Source organism: Magnolia sinica, chromosome 1 (assembly GCF_029962835.1).
Source record: "Magnolia sinica isolate HGM2019 chromosome 1, MsV1, whole genome shotgun sequence".
Classification (NCBI taxonomy): Eukaryota; Viridiplantae; Streptophyta; class Magnoliopsida; order Magnoliales; family Magnoliaceae; genus Magnolia; species Magnolia sinica.
This window is the reverse complement of record NC_080573.1, coordinates 111482385-111499630: the sequence shown is the minus strand read 5'-3', so window position 1 is coordinate 111499630 and position 17246 is coordinate 111482385. Positions and strand designations below refer to the sequence as shown.

Below are 17246 nucleotides of genomic sequence, written 5' to 3'. Positions count from 1 at the left end.
TGTGTGTGTGTGTGTTTGTGTGTGCATGTCCATGCATTTACACACAGATAATGATCAAGAAATAATCTCATGCATATGATGACAACGATTCATCCATATGTTCTCTGAACTCAATAAAATTTTCACTTTCCCATTCCAACCCCATTGGCTTAAATGTTCAATCGGTGTCATATCATTCAGCGGCATTACCATTGCACAGACAGGTTTTCACACCATAAGTCTCATTGAGGACTATCAAGCCTCGGTCTTCTTCTTTGCCTCAGCTTCAAGTTTCTGCAGCTCTGCTAATCTTTCAGCCCAAGCTCTTTCCCTTGCCACTGCAGCCATCTTACGCTCTATCCTCTTCATGTACTTTTTCCTTTTGGCTTCTTGCACTTGAGCTTTCCGCTTCTTTGCTTCCGACTGTTCATACCAATCACAACAACCTAGTTAGCAGGACAAAAAAATCTACCAAGCCAGGATAATGCATTCTCTTGCCTGTTAAACAAAGGATAGATGCCGATAAAAAATGGTAAAAAAGAAAAAGAAAAAAGAAGGGACTAGAGTAAGATAGACCCCAACTATATCCAAGATTAAGAAGATGCAACTCGCTGTAAGGGCTCAGTTGGCAGCATGGAATGGGAGGGATTTGTGGGGATTTGCTTTGGTTTGGCAGATGAATCGAAATCCCCCAAAAGAGCCCTTTGTGCACTCCTGCCCCAAACACTCAATTCCACAGGATTTAATATCCACAATGCCAAACAAACCCTAAAACCTCTAGAACTCACATCCAATTGTAACTTCAAGAAGCTATACAAAATCAAAACTCTTCATCAGGCAACTCCCAGCTGTGTGATGGCGCAATCCACAGGCAACGAAAATAGTGTTGCACCATGGCTTGACCCTTTCCTTGCTGTAAAGTGCCATGTGGCGAAGGTATTCCCACATAGCACTATAAGACATATATGCACTTCCCCAAAATAACTTTTAAATAGAAATATGTAAAAACGATATAATGCAAGGCAATACGCAACAAGCAGTATATGGTAAATCATTGACATGTCATCAAATGGAAAACACACATCACACTGACAGGAGTTTATTTTATAACAGCATAAATGAGCAAAGCTTAGCACTTTCATCACATGAGATCCTCGCTTTGCCTTGATTATTTTTGACTATACTAATGTCATATCTGACCAGTAGAAATAGCATTGGTAAAAAATAAGCTTTGTTGGCACATGAGCTTTGTTGCGCATGCATGTGGTCTTATCAAAGCTCTACTCACATTTAAATTTTAAAATTTTATATATATATATATATATATATATATATATATATATATATATATATATAAACAGAGATGATCATGATACACATCCAGAGTTTGCACCGTGCCCATTCGTCTTCCCCTATCCTGCCTTTCCAATATGCATGGCTGACTGATGCTGATATAAGGGCCATGAGTAGACAGCATCAGCAAGTTGGCTTTGAACATGGGAACATCTTAGAGAAGTGGCCTAGTAATATTGAGTGTAGACTGGAAACTAGAAGGAGAAGACTCAAGAGGTGGCATATTTTGCGTTGTCAATGAGCTATGAATTATGAGAAACAGCCTGATGGAGCATAGGTTTGTGACTTAAGATGTCTTGCTGAGATTTTTTATCAGCCTACTGAGAAATTTGACACTTCCCTCTAGTTGCATTAGCAGGGGCTTCCCTGCTGGAGCTTGTTTTATATCTTTTGACACTACTTTTTGCAGGTTTGGGATTTAGCCCAGTAGTTTGAAGTTCAGCTTGTGTCTTCATTTCACTGATTTTGTTTCTTTGTTTCAATTTATTGAGAAAAAGTAATCTAGAAAGACTTACTGATCCATGAGACTGGCGAGCTGCTTAATTTTCAGTCTCGGTACTCTTCAAGTATACAATTAGCGGCATGCGGTGGGTATTTCCAGCTCTTCATGGTCCAAAATGATCCAGATCAAAGACTTGAACTTGAGCTTGATGGTATCAGCAACAGATGGGGTGCTCCTTGGTATGCAGCAGGAGAATTTAATATGATCAGGTTTTTGTATGAGAAATCTAGTGGTATCTCACTGGCTTGGAAGCTCATCCTTGGACTAAGACATTTTTGGCTCACATTTTACACAGGAGTGCTTGTACGTATTTTGTAGAGACATTTATAGGATAGAGTCCTGTATTAATTGTGTAAAGAACACTAGAATGTTCCAGAGTTCCCTAGGAGATTCTTGTATCTAGACTAGTGTAGATTAGTCTAAATGTTTTCAAAAGGACTCCTGGCTGTTGCATAAATTCCACATGCATTCTTGTTAAAATCTTACAATTTGAATCTTATGATTCAATTTAAATCTTACAGGCAACAATTTGAATCTTGTGTTTAAATCCCATCCTCCAAAAAACCTAATTGAATCTTACAATTTATTGGTAAACCTTAACATTCATTATTTGAATCTAATGATTTGATTTAATTCTTAAAACTCGATCAAAAAGCAAGGATCACAGTTTTGGGCTAAATCATGTCCTATCAAATTGATATTTGTGTTCCTTTTTTTTTCTTTTGGAAGTTATTTGGGACCTTTTAAGCCTAGACAACATCTCTGGCACTTGATTAAAAACTTGGGGGCATTTTTTGAGTTTTGTATCTTTTCAAAATACAGCATACATGGATGACTGCAACAATGTCTTAGTCTCCCAATGTTTCTCACAGATGGGGGATTCAACAGCATGGAGTCCCAATTTTTAAGAAGCCTCAGCAATGATCAGATTGAGAAATTGTTGGTCTTTTGGAGTTGGAAGATCGACAGATGGATCTGGAATCCTGAGAGGGCAGGTCATTTCTCAGTTAAATCACTTTCTGATATTCTCTCTATTGGAAACCAGTAGAGGTAGCTCGAACCAATTTGGCATATCTGGAGGTATTTGGACCTGCCTCGTGTTATTGCTTCTTCTTCTTTTCTTTTTCTTTTTTTCGAAACGGTGATAATAAAATTTTATTCAGAAAGGCAAAAGGCCAAAGAATACAACAGAAAGAAAGAAAGAAAAAAACAGACACAAGAAGAGCTACTATCTACAAATCTAACCAGCTAACTGGAAATTGGGCAACTGGGAACACATTAGCTGCATAAGCCCACTCAACAACATATATTTTCGCCCTATTAAAAGCTTCAATAAAGCTCTTCCATTGATTTCTGAAACAGCAACTATTTCTTTCCATGCAAATACTCCAAAGACCTGCTAATAAACATAATTGCCATATTCGATTCCCAATCTTACTCTTGCCCCCTCCATGCCAAGCCAGGAAAAAAATGATTGATCAATCCTGGAATAATCCATGAGACTCTGAATAGTTTCAAAATGCCAACCCACATCTTTGATGCAAAAAAAGCAATGAATGAAAAGATGATCTACTGAATCCTCGCTATAACATAAGAGACACACATTAGGGATTACCATACCACGCCTAAAAAAGTTATCAATTGTAAGAACCTTTCTTCTACCCACCAGCCATGCGAATGCTGCCGCCTTGGAAGGAGCACCATATTTCCAAACTTGCGTTGTATGACATGCAACTTGCTCAGAGTAGCCCCCATCTAATTTCATGTAAAATGACTTGAACTGAAAAGTTACCAGATTGTTCACTGATCCACGCCATTTCATCTACCTCTGAAACTGACAGGAGGCGATTCGAGAAGAAATGCGGCAACCTTAATAACTCCTACTCTAACTCGGTTGACTTTCTTCTACAAGGAGGACAACAAACAACTTCCTCACCATGAATGGAATAACACCTCTCAACCGAGATGTTTGGATCTGTAGCAATACGAGCCAGGTGAGGAAATACCAGACTCAATTGTTTATCACCAGCCCATATGTCCTCCCAGAATCGAATCTTCTTTCCATTCCCTAATGAAAACCCCCCACTTTCCCAAACCTTCTCCTTTAATATGTTCACAGATTTCTTGGGGCCCACAAAAGTTTTGGATCAAGCTGATATTTGTGTATTCCCTTTATCTAGGTCCGTCCGACCTAATCAACAAGTTGGATGGCAAATAAGCATTACAGTGGGCTTTTGGATTTCTTTTAATGGCAGGCGTTCAATCACCAATGTTTCATGTGGTGTGGTCTGCCTGAGATTTGGATCTACCTCATTTTTGGGCTCGTGCCCTAAAATAAGCTAGCAAGATGGATGGACGGTGTGGATAAAACATATACATCATGGTGGGGGCCCACATAGCACTGTCATATGCAACCTGAGTCCCTTGTTGATGGACCCTAGTCCAGTCAGGATTGCAATCGGACGCGGATTTCCTGCGAAAGCCTTTCGCAGGAAGTTCCTGCGCTGGGATGCTAAGTGGGGTCCAACGTGATGTTTGTGATAAATCCGTCCCGTCCATCCGTTTTCCGAGATCATTTTAGGACATTCGACCAAAAATGATGTGGATTCAAAACACAAGTGGACCATATGAGAGGGAAAACTGGGGAAATAGTTTTCTACCGTTGAAACCTTTCTGGGCTCCACGTTGATTTTTATATGCCATCCAAACGGTTTATAAGGTCATTCCCACTGGGATGAAGTGAAAACACGAAAAAATTAGCATGATAAGAAACTTTTGTGGCCTTAAAAATGTTTCAACGGTGGTGACTAAATCACAATTGTTTCCTCTCGTGCGGCCCAATTGAGTTTTGAATTCACGTCATTTTCGGTCGAATGTCCTAAAATGATCTTGGAAAACAAATGGACAGGATGGATTTATCACAAACATCACGGTGGACCCCACTTAGCATCCCAGCGCAGGAACTTCCTGCGAAAGGCTTTCGCGGGATATCCCCGTCCATTGCAATCCACGTCCTGGGCCATGACACTAAAAATGAGGTGGCCCACCATGATGTGTATGTGAAATCCACTCGAACCACCACATGCGTCACACCATGTTAGGCCCATGGCCCAAATTTCCTACCCGTCCCTGATTCTAGTGCACCATGTGATTAAAAAGAGCATAGGGCAATGCTCACCCTCAAAAGGGTTTCCATTCATGTGGCCCACCTAAATCACAGTTGGGCCTAATTTTGTCCCTAGGCATAAATTTTAGTGGACCAACTCATGATTGGATTAGATTTTGTATAATCATCATGTTGAGCTACGTAAAAATCAAGGGTTGGCATCTCAATCCCAACTGTTTCCTGTTTGTATGGCTCTCTTAATCAAGGACCAACATGATTTTTGTGCCATATGATTAATTTGGGATGGTGCACCGAATGGTCAAGGTGGATTTCACATGGACATCAAGGAGTCCCCTACACTTGGGCTCCAATGCAGCGTGTCGCTTACAAGGAACACCCTAGCATGAGTTTGGAATGTCTCATTGTTAGGATTCATGATGTAAGCTACAGCAAAAGTTTCACGCCAGCTACCAACCTAATGCAACCCTCCTTTATCCAGCTTGGGACTAGCAATAAGAACACAAAAATTCAACAAGTGATATGAATTAGCCTATTACATTGGGTGATGAAAATCAACCCGGGCATTTATAATATCAGAAATAAAAGGCTTGACTGCAAAGAGTGAGAAAGAAATCAACTAAAATCAAATATATACATACACACACACACACACACACACACACACACATATATATATAGAAAAATATATAAACACTACCTAAGCAACTATGGCTTCAATTTCATCAAAAAATCAGCAGAAAATAATTCTGGAAAAACTAAGCAAACCAACAACAATTCAAACAGAAAGCAATCAACCTTATAAAGTAAGGAATTCTATGAACCTTGAGAATCGTAATGTCCATCAATTTCAGGGAAAAACAAAACCAAACTGACATTAATATGGTATTGGAGGGTGATAGATCTCAAAGAAATATTCCCAACATGTCTCCAAGCATCACTCTCAAAAGAAGATGCCATAAAAGGTGAAAGAATCACACAAACTTTCATCACTCTCAAAAGAAGAAGCCAGAAAGGGTGAAAGAATCATACAAACCTTTATAAATGCCTTATGTTGTTTAATCCGCTTTATCCGATTCCGTCCTTGAACACTTCCTTCATTAGGTCGACTTCTGGGGATCGGCTCCCCAGGTACATACTGCACCCAAGCATAAGGGCCTGCATTCGTTCAACACACTACAATTACTACCACAGTAAGAGAGCAGGGAGCTATGCGATGAAAAGTTGATCTTCTTTGTGCAAGTTCTTCAAGAGGCAAATAAGGTGGCTAACCACTGACTAAGGATGGTGCAATGAGGTCTAGTGATGCATGAACTAAGCAACATGTGAGATTAAATAACCGAATTAAGATATTTAACAAAAAAAAAAAAAAAACACAAACATCGCTGTATTCATCACAAATATCATGAAAATCAAAAGAAAATCATGCGTAATCCTAACCTAAGCTACCAACATCGTAACACAAGATCATTAAATAAAAAGAAACTACGATCTAATGGATGTAGGGACATCCAATTAGCATAGGGTATAGTCTATTTCAAAATAGGAAACCGAATACAACCTAGGGTGAAAATTAGGATTTGGGTAATTTGGGAAAGTAGGAAAATTAGGAATTTTAGGTTTGTGGTTAGAGTTTCGGGAATAGAAGAAGGGAGTTTTGATATAATGATGGTGGGAAACCAAAAGGGGCAGGTGGGATTTGGGAGGATGGGTTTAGGTCAGTTAGGGTTTAGATTGTGGATGGGTATGGCTATGGGTATGGGAAAGTAAGGTTTGGGAGAAGGCGAAGATCTGTGATGGAGAGAATGAAGAACTTGAAAAAATACCTGGTTGGGGAAGAAAAGAGAAGATGGTGTGGGGATGGATGGAGACCTCGCACCTTCGTTGATGAAGATTAGCCTCGCACAAATCTTCCTTTCAAATCGCATGCCCGTCTTGTGAATTCTAACAAAAACAGCCCTAGTCTAAATAAAATCAACTAAAACACTCATAATGTGTCCAAATATAAAATAATAAAAAACTAAATCCTAAAATACGATAAAGTCTAAAACTGATGTGGACAATCAACGATCAATGGCCTATCATGTGATCCATGTGATCCAATGGCCCGATCGTCGCGTCCCTCCGATCCAACGATCTAGATCACTCCATAAAGCAACCCATGTGCATCTTCCCAATGTGGGGTCTTCCAGATGCTCGCACATGCACATGGGGTCTTCAGCACGATCACGGGTACTCCCCTAACCACAGGGAAATCGGTGCGACCCGCCTCCTCTGATACGTACGTACGAGTGTACGTGATGTGATATCCTCATCATCTAGTCTTTGTATAGAGGACAGAAGGGTCCAGATTAGTCATTAGGCCCTTCTGTTTGTTTTTTTTTCCTTCTTCTTCTTGGTTTCATTGCTTGGTTATTTTGTTCCTTTGTGTTTCAACGCCTTTCTATGTGAGTCGGTCATTTCTTTTCCTTTTTTGCTATTTTAATAAAAAGCTTCTACATCAACAAAGAGAAGGTAACAAGGATCTAAAAAATGGTTACAAAAGGTAACAAGGAACTGAAAAATGGTTAGAGAAGATAACAAACACAGGTGGTTGAGTAAAAGAATTTGTGAGTTATTTTGGAAAGAAATTCAATTTAAAGAAACTTATTGCAATCCCATTATCGTTGAAGGAAGAAGGAACCATTGAGATTCAATTCAATCATCAATAAGACTAGATCTGTAGAATCAGCAGAAGGAGCTTCATGCAACCTCATTACGAGAGAAACAAACATATTGGCTGATTCAGTTGCAAAAGGAGGGGTTAATTGCCCATGTTTATGCATTAATTGCATTACCAGTTGCCGTGATGGATCCCATATATCCTTTCTTATGGTTGAACAATAATTTTTCTTCAAAAATAATTTTTAAGTCATAGGTTAGCAACGTTCGTGCAGCACCGTAGTCCTATAGGACAATCTGATGGTCCCACCATGGATGGCTAAAAAAATCTACTGCACCAGAAAATCCTCAACATCCAATACTTGGCCCCTTTCCACTGAATGTGGATTGTTTCTGATTTTTCGTTTTCTTTTTTGCCTTAACCATCTATTTGCAGGTTGGGGGGAGGGGGGGAAGCAAAGCTAGAACTATGGAGGATGCTATAGAATCTAAAAGTTTTAAAATCAGCCGGACAAAAACGCAGTACATGGAATACAATTTTCTTAGCAAACAATAGGAGTGGAAAAATAGCGAGGTGTTCTTCCGAGTTCTGAGTTCCAATCACCCGGGTACAAGATCACCCTCACGTATTTACAAAAATAGCGATATTAAAGTGATATTCTGATATTTTTTCAAATTTTTACCTGTTTATTGAAAATAAAGGTTGTTGGCAACAGTTCTCCTATGATAGGTAACGTGGTTAGTGGCTATAGTCGATATAGTCAGCGATATTCCAAAATTATCGATGATATCTCCAATATTTCGCCGATAATCCGAAGAGAAATGAAAAATTGGGGTTCCGGTGTCGCTAAACTAGTGACACCAATATTATCGGCGATAACATCAATATTGTGTCAACAACGAGAACACTGATTGGTACCAATCTAAATGGGTTCCTTGGAGGATGGGTGTCTCCAATTACGGGATCTAAGCCCGGGGTGACAACGGTGCACCCTTCTCATTCTTCTTACAATGCTATCCAAGTTTGGCCATCCAAAGGCCTCAACATGAACCTTGTCATCACATAGCTACCATACAAACCATTCCACCAAATATTACCATTCTCATTCATGAATGCTCATGTAGCCAAATCACAAAATTATGCTAACATATCACCATTCACATGAAAAGGAATGAAATTATGCTCATGGGTCTAGGCTTACCTTACTAGCCCTTATTAAGGAATAAAATGCAAACCAAGGTCCATGTATCCAAGCATGACACACAACTTTTCAATTTTCTAGTGTCCAAATCCAAGATTCATGGGCCTACCTGGGCTTTCGACAAAGGTGGGTTTGCATCTTGTCTTGCCTACCCTTTTTGCCACTAGTGGCTCGCCTAAAGCCCAAGCCCAATTTAGGGCCCACTCCAAGTGCCCAAGGTGTGTGAATTTTGATCCATGAAGCATGCCTTAATTTATCCAACTATCATACCATGTTACAATGTCATCAACAACATACCAAAACTTCATCCAAACGGTCCACACAGTCAGTGCGGTCCAAGATCGTGAGTTAAAAGCATTCATATGCATCAAGGATTGAGCTCCACGAGGTGTGGACCCATGGTCATCCAAAAACACAAGTGACGGGCCCCTTGGACCGTCAAAGGAATAATATATTACAATTGCATTGCCAAATGGGCCGAATACTAAACATAAAAATTACATCGCATATATCACCACGAAATCGCATCCACACGTAAGATAATAACACAATGCACACATAGAGAAGGGCCCCAAGTATTGGCAACACACAATAATCAGATGGGCCTAATGGAGGTTTGGATGATTGGCATCCAATCACCATTGTTTCCATTGGCATGGTCCACCTACACCAGTCCCCATGGCCCCAATTGAGCCATCACAAGTATGGACAACAACGATAAAACAATTTAATCATGGCGGGACCCTCATAGCGTGCCCACAGCATGGACAAATATGCTGGATAGCAAGCTGTCCAGCACGTTGTTCCACCAAAAATCTGGATACACTACATTTACAAACGGCCCACTAATGCTCGTAGTCCATTCTTGTGGCTGAATCAAATGGATCATTTGGTCATATACACATCATGGCGGCAGTCCATGGTGAGTCCCACAACCCCCAGAAAGGCCTGAAATCAAAGTGTTGTGGGGCCCACTAGGGGCTGCCCTGTTAAGGCAGAACTAGGCATAGCTAGTTTTGCACTGGCCCACCAAGGCCCATTGGCCTTTTCAGTGGCCAAAATGGTGGGCTCTATTGGGCATAGCACATACATCATGGTGGGACACCCCAGTGGGCCCCACACTTCTAGATTCAATGGCAATTAAACATTATGGTGGGCCCAACATTGCAAGGGTGGTCACCAATTCACAACTGTTACATGTGGTGCATTCCACCTGAGATCTGGGTGGCCCCACATGTTAGTGGGCTGACGTGCAGAATGCACGCTGTTTGCATTCAGGTGCATAGGCACGTCGTTGCAAACAACATCCACTGATGGATGCTTCCTTTATTATTATTATTTTTTCCTATTTTTTTCAGCCCCTTATTTTGTCTTCTAGTGACCCCTTTGAATAGTGGTTATTCAAATCACCATTGTTTCCATTTTGTGTGGCCCACCTGATCTTGGAAAGGCCTGATTTTTGGTCTCATGTCCCAAGTTGAGGTGCCCCGTCTGATAGATGAAGTGGATTTTTGCATATACAAGGCAGGGTCCACATGGAGGCCCACCTGCTGTCAGCACTCATGGGGACTGACGTGCAGCTGTTGTAGAACCACTCCTTTAGTTTACTCAACTATTAAGGAGCCTAAGCAAGAATGGTATCAAAGCCATTACGATCTAATAGAGCCATATATAATAATAATAATAAGATAATTTTGTTAAATGAATGATCTAACCAATTTCGAGCTATTGTTTGTACGTAGAAATTCAGAGCTATTTCAAATATATAAGCAATATCGACAACTCTGTTTGGAAGTTCACCTAGCAGATATCAATAGAAGAAATATCATCGGATATTACTATTGTTATCAAATGAGATCGCATATGCACATACTTTTGATCAAATCGATCCTGGCAAGTATGCCATGGCATACTTTTATATGCGATAAATATGCGATCGTATATGCGAGTATGCGATCGCATACTGCATATGCGATCGCATATTTGCCAAAAGGCAAGAGTGGAAGATTTTTATTTTTATTTTTTATTTTTTCAAATTGGAGAACTTTTGCCTATAATTAGGCACTCATATCCCCTCCATTTTCACTATTCTTCACTCCAAAGCTCTAAAATCTCTTACTCTTTCCCTCTTACACCTCTTTCTTTCTTACTCTAATCTCTCTACAATTATTTCAATTATGTTTATTTTTTGTATTTTATAAGTTGTGCTTACTTTTTGTAAATTGAGTTGTAAGTTATAACTTGTAAGTTCTCTCAAGTTATCCATTTATCATTAAAATTTCTTTCTTCGAAGTTTATAATAATTAGTTATCTTTTAATGTAGCTTGTTGATTGTTTTGTTAAAATTTATATAATATAAGTAATTAAATATATCACTTAAGGAAACACACAAACTATAATGAAATAAGTAAAATAACCCAATCCAATCATGTGTACTAATTAGACGAGTTTTTCCCTCTTTTTTTTATAGAATTTTTAGATTTTTTATTTTTTTATTTTATTTTTTTTGAAAAAAAAATATGACATGGCATATGCGATTGTGCGATCGCATATGCGAACGGCATATGCTGATCGCATGCAATCGCATATGCGATTTGACTTACCATTACGTAGCTTTCTACAGAGTATGCGGTAAGACACCAACTCAGAACTATTTAGAAGCAGTGGCAAGTAGAGATGCCTTTTATCCTATTTGTAAAAGAGCTATCCAAGAAGGGATAATATATCTGATTAGACTATCTCAAGAAAATCCTTGAAGCATTTATGAGCAGACCTATTTATAGAATAAAAAATTATTTATTTGGATCCAAACAAGATTATTAGATTCTCCCTCCGCTAGCTAACAAAGATAGCGATTGTTGAGATTCAGAAGCATTAGCTAACCATATAGATCATATCCCTACAAATCAAGAAAACCTCTATCGCTTAGCATCATTAGGGAACACCTTGAGTGACAATATCCAGTGGATATTAGCGGCATAGACAAAGATAGCAAAGCATCTTATAGAAATAGAAGAGCAGATAAAGAGAATCGACGTACAGATTCCAATAGGTTTTAGCCAATCTATTCAAATTTTAGTGAACAATACAAACCGACTTTCAGAAATAGAATCAGAAGTAAAGAGAATAGATATCGAACCTGAGATTAGAAGTTTACCACATTGAGACTCGCTATCCAAATCAGATATGGGATTGGCTTGGATAGAAGTTCCTTGTGCTAAACCCCATAGCTTGTGAAACCACGCACTACCATCCCGACCACACCATGTGATGGATTTATTGTTTACTTACTATAACATGCTTAGTTGTTATTAGTTTGTACCCCTAATTTCTATATGGTATGGTCGAGTTGGTCTAAGGCGCCAATTTCAGGTACTGGTCCGAAAGGGCATGGGTTCGAATCCCATTCTTGACAAAATATAATTTTCCCTCTTTTAATGAATTCCTTCGTTGCTTTTAAAAAATAAATTATCTACATGGTATGCCCACTGAGCGCGTTGAGCTCAAGTCACTTTTTTTCCCTTTTCAAGAAGGTATTACTAGACCTACTTGAAGTGCTCAATAATTGAACTACTTTCGATCGTGTTCGAGACTCCTCACCGGGGGTGATTAATGCGCATTTCACACCGGGCTCAAGTCGAGGTGTCTGTGGGATGCAAGGGCACACTCGGGGTGGGCGGGGCCCACGGGGGAGGTCTCGTGTTCGAGACTCCTCATCGGGTGTGATTAATGCGCATTTCACATCGGGCTCGAGTGGGGTAGCCTGTGGGATGCGGGCATACACTCGGGGTAGGTGACCCGTATGAGGCGGTGCCCATGTGATTTGGGGCCCACGAGGGGGTTCGGCCAAGGTCCTAACCAATGAAATGTGGGGCCTAGACTATGAGATAAAGGGATTAATTCGTCATACTCCAACAGTTCGAGCTTTTAGAGCAACTGGTTAATTGTCCTGCATCAAATTGGTATCAGAGCGGGAGGTCTCGTGTTCGAGACTCCTCACCGGGGGTAATTAATGCAGGGGCATTTCCATACCGGGCTCGAGTGGGGTAGCCCGTGGGATGCAAGGACACACTCGGGGAGGGTGACCCATGTGATTTGGGGCCCACGGGGGAGGTCTCGTGTTCAAGACTCCTCACCGGGGGTGATTAATGCAGGAGCATTTCACACTGGGCTCGAGTGGGATAGCCCGTGGGATGTGGGGACACACTCGGGGTGGGCGATGATGATGATGACGACGACGACGACGACGATGACAATGATGATAATGATGATGATGACAATGATGACGATGACGACGATGGCGACGACGATGATGATGATGATGTGTCAAGTTGTCAATAATAATAATAATATCTCTATTGGTGCCGGATTTTGGAGTCGGAAAGTAACATTTTCGATTCTCAAATTTCAGGGTGCAGCAGCCTGGTAGGTCTAGTTGGGTCAAGTTGTCAATGTCCTCAGGTTGGGTTCAAGTTGAAAAACCCTAAATCCAATTTGAATTGATGTTGGGTTCGAGTTGGGCAAATTCAAGCTGGGTTAGGTTGGGTTGAGAATAATCACATGTAATTAGGTCAGGTTGGGTCTAACATAGATGTCTTTGGTTTCAGTTCAGGTTGGGCACCTCAGGTTGTAATTCGGGTTGGATTGGGTTGTAGGTTGGGTCCTCCTAAGGCCAGGTAGAGTTGGTTTAATCTGAGCCTAGCCGGACCTGTCCAAGTTACACCTCTAGTTAGGAGTCATTCAAGTTGAAGGCTCTAAAAGGGCAAGGCAAAGGCACAAAAAGACATGGACTTGATGTAGTAAGAGTTGATGGCTAGTGCTTAACTGAGGATATAGTCCTTGATAGAATGGAATGGGTGAAACAAAATTCGCGTAGCCAACCCCAATTTTGTTAGGATAGGCTTCGATGATGATGATGAACCATCTATTAGCAAGACACTGATTGTAGCGCAGGATCTTCTATCATGAGAGGTTTTTAAAGCATGGTCCATCCATGGTGGCCCGCATCATATCAATGATCTGGAACAAGGTTTACCTGGATCACATTTCACTCTAGTACATGGTGTGGGAAGAGGTACACCATATGTTACTACCTCTAGTGTATGGTACCTAGGTGTAGGATCATGTGGGTCATTCCAGTCTATACATCAGTATATACTATACAGTTTTATATACAAATTGGTATTGTGACTTATATATAAAAAATTGAAATATTATTATTATAGGTCTTGCATGCATAACATTACATAAATAAATGCTGCTGCAAAATCAAAATATTAATCTCTATGTTCGAATATAGATTGGCATTACAAGGTAATCTACACTAGGAGTATGGACCCACAATTCCATATCAGTAAAAATAGCGATGCAGATCACCAATGACCCATAATTCACATCGCAGAACTGTGGAAAGTTTACTACACTATTTTCAGTAAGAAAACTACACACACACACACACAGACAGTATAGAGGCAGACTTTGCACGCGCGCGCGCACACACACACACACACACACACACAGTATAGAGGCAGACTGTGGAAAGTTTACTACACTATGTTCAGTAAGAAAACTAGGGTTTGTTTCATTTCGATCTTAAAGTTTACTACACTATTTTCAGTAAGAAAACTAGAGTTTGTTTCATTTCGATCTTAGACTGTGGAAAGTTTACTACAATATTTTCAGTAAGAAAACTAGGGTTTGTTTCATTTCGATCTTAAAGTTTACTACACTATTTTCAGTAAGAAAACTAGGGTTTGTTTCATTTCGATCTTAAGCCTCTTCCCTTTTCAGCTAGTTCGGGAGCACAACCGCAACTTCTTCTTTTCTGTGCTTTTATCAGCAAACTAAGGATTTTTCAGGTTCATCGTGGAAGAAACTGGTCTTGATTCACTGCCCCACCGACACACGCATGGTTGTACGGCTGGTGTGGATTCTGGCCATTGAACAGATGAACTAACCATAGACGACACATGAAAAAAAAAAAAGTGCAAATGAGAATCCTGGCCATACAATTAATAGAATTCCCACCTTCAAACGCATATCTTTCAAACCATTTTCCTTCATCAGTTATCTTTCCAAACCTTTTCTTAACCTAATGTCCATTTGCGAGTTACAAAACAGACAACTGCGATAGTATCTTTTTTCCTTTTTTACAGTGGGCCTCGTACTTCATGAACCGTACAACCACCCTACACTGAGGCAACAAATCAAGATCATTTTCAACAATAGATTCCGATGCAAGCTAACTAAACTAACAACCCTTTTCTACAAGCATTTTGCCCTTGAAAATATAAGATACTTTCAAGGGCAAAATCGGGAAATAAAATCTAATCTGAAGTTATGGGTTGTATCGTACAATCGGTTGTATTTAAAATCAGGAAAACGAACCTGGTGGTTTGAGGCTGGCCCTTTTCCTTCTGGGTTTGGCACCTGGCCGACGCTTGGGGAATCGGGTCTCCGTTAAGCTGTGGATTCCCATGCTGGGACCGTTCCATCGCATCATCATCACCGTCCATGGAAGAGGCGTGATTGAGTTGTTCTGGAGGGATCCGAGCACAGACCGGAATGACGCATCGGACGGTAGAGGGGATGTCCCGACGGATGGAAAATGGGAAAGCACCGCGCGAGTAAGGTGGGCCTTTTGAGATAAAGGGCGTAGGATGATCCGCAGCGCTCCAAAACCCATTTCTCTCCCTTTTTCTTTTTCAATGTTTTCTCTTCTTCTGCGGTAGGAGAGAGGAAGTAAAAAGAGGAAGAAGCCCGTAGGGCTTGCAGTGGGCCGGGCCTGAGACGTGGGAAACCAACCTTTAAAATAGGCCCGAGCCGATTAGTTCAAAATTCGGGCCCGAACAAACCCCAGGCCTGCTGATAATTGTTTTGGGACTTGGGAGTCACTACATCTCATTATAGCTTTGGGTTTCACGAACTCACCGTAACCGCTGTTCCAGGAACCTTAGGGCCTGTTTGGTCCGTGGTTTTAAGTTGTATTAAATGAGATTTCATTGCTAATCCCACCTCAAAATTGAAAAGGACATGTTTGGAAGGAGTGTAGGATGGGATTAAAAGTAATTTTATAGGCTTTGGAAAATGAGCAAGTGTTGGAAAGTGTGAGATAGGATTTTCAAATCAATGATGAATTTTTCCATTACCCAAGTGTAATTTGAAAGGAAATCCTAGGATTTATTTTTAATTGCATACATTTCAAATATGGGATACACCCAATCCAAGGACAATACCTTGCACATACATTTATTGTTACTTTTATAATTCAATCCACCTTAATCCCACCTAATGCAGTTGGCCAAATGGGCCCTTAGTGTCCATGAGTTCTAGTCCCAGAGTCAAATTGGTGTGTAATCCTAACATCAGATTGGATATTTTCTTTCGGATAATCAAATGTGTAATTTTGGTTAAGAGTTTTCTAAATTGCAACCCATAAACTGGACAGTTTAAGCCAAATGATCTGTGTTCCAAGTACGTAATTTCAAAGTAATTTATTGGTATCACATTCTGCTTAGAGTATGAAATTTTTTTCCTTAACCCTCATGCCAACCGGAATAGTCACCAACGCTTATTTCATGCGGTCTGTAAAACACCCACTACACACACAGGCCGACCTCATGGTAACTGAAGTTGAGCAGTGTCAGCGTAGACCCCAACATGATGTGTATCGAATATCTACCCCATCATTCAGATGAAAAATTCTATGATGGTCCATGACCTTAAAAATCAAGTTAATCCATAACTTGGGTGGGCCACGCCACATACAATAGTTGAAAGGGTTACACTCCCATTAAAGCCTTCATAATCATTTATTGGGCCCATTGAAATGTGGTTCACAAATCCAGCCCATCCATTGTGTGTGTCCCACCTAGATGAGGGTTCAGACTAAGTTTCAGCCATATATAAAACTCAGGTGGGCCCCACTAAGTATTTTTATAAGTTATAGGCATATCTTCACATTGTTTTGGATGGTATGGCCCACCTAAGTTTCGTATATGGCTGATTTTTGGGATATCCCATAATTTAAAAGGGACCCATCAAATGCACAGTGTTGATGTTCAACACACATCACGATAGGGTCATCCATTGTGTGTGTCCCACCTGGATGAGGGTTTAGACCAAGTTTCAGCCACATATAAAACTCAGGTGGGCCCCACCAACTGCTTTTATAAGTTATAGGCATATCTTCACATTTTTTTTTATGGTATGGCCCACCTGAGTTTCATATATGGCTGATTTTCAGGATATCCCATAATTTAAAAGGGACCCATCAAATGCACGGTGTTGATGTTCGACACACATCACGGTAGGGCTATCCATGGTGTGTGTTCCACCTGGATGAGGGTTCAGACCAAGTTTCAGCCATATATAAAACTCAGGTGGGCCCCACCAAGTGCTTTTATAAGTTATAAGCGTATCTTCA

General features: G+C 40.4%; 1 protein-coding gene across 1 annotated transcript; it reads right to left on the bottom strand.

The window, feature by feature from the left end:
• Nucleotides 1–88: 88 nt before the first annotated feature.
• Nucleotides 89–15608, bottom strand: LOC131254116 (uncharacterized). The gene is made up of 3 exons (XM_058255127.1): nt 15209–15608; nt 5995–6116; nt 89–402 (listed from the first exon to the last, which is right to left on the bottom strand). The coding sequence occupies exons 1-3, from the start codon at nt 15504–15506 to the stop codon at nt 235–237; spliced, it is 588 nt and encodes a 195-aa protein (XP_058111110.1). The 5' UTR covers nt 15507–15608; the 3' UTR covers nt 89–234.
• Between the last annotated feature and the right edge of the window lie 1638 nt (nt 15609–17246).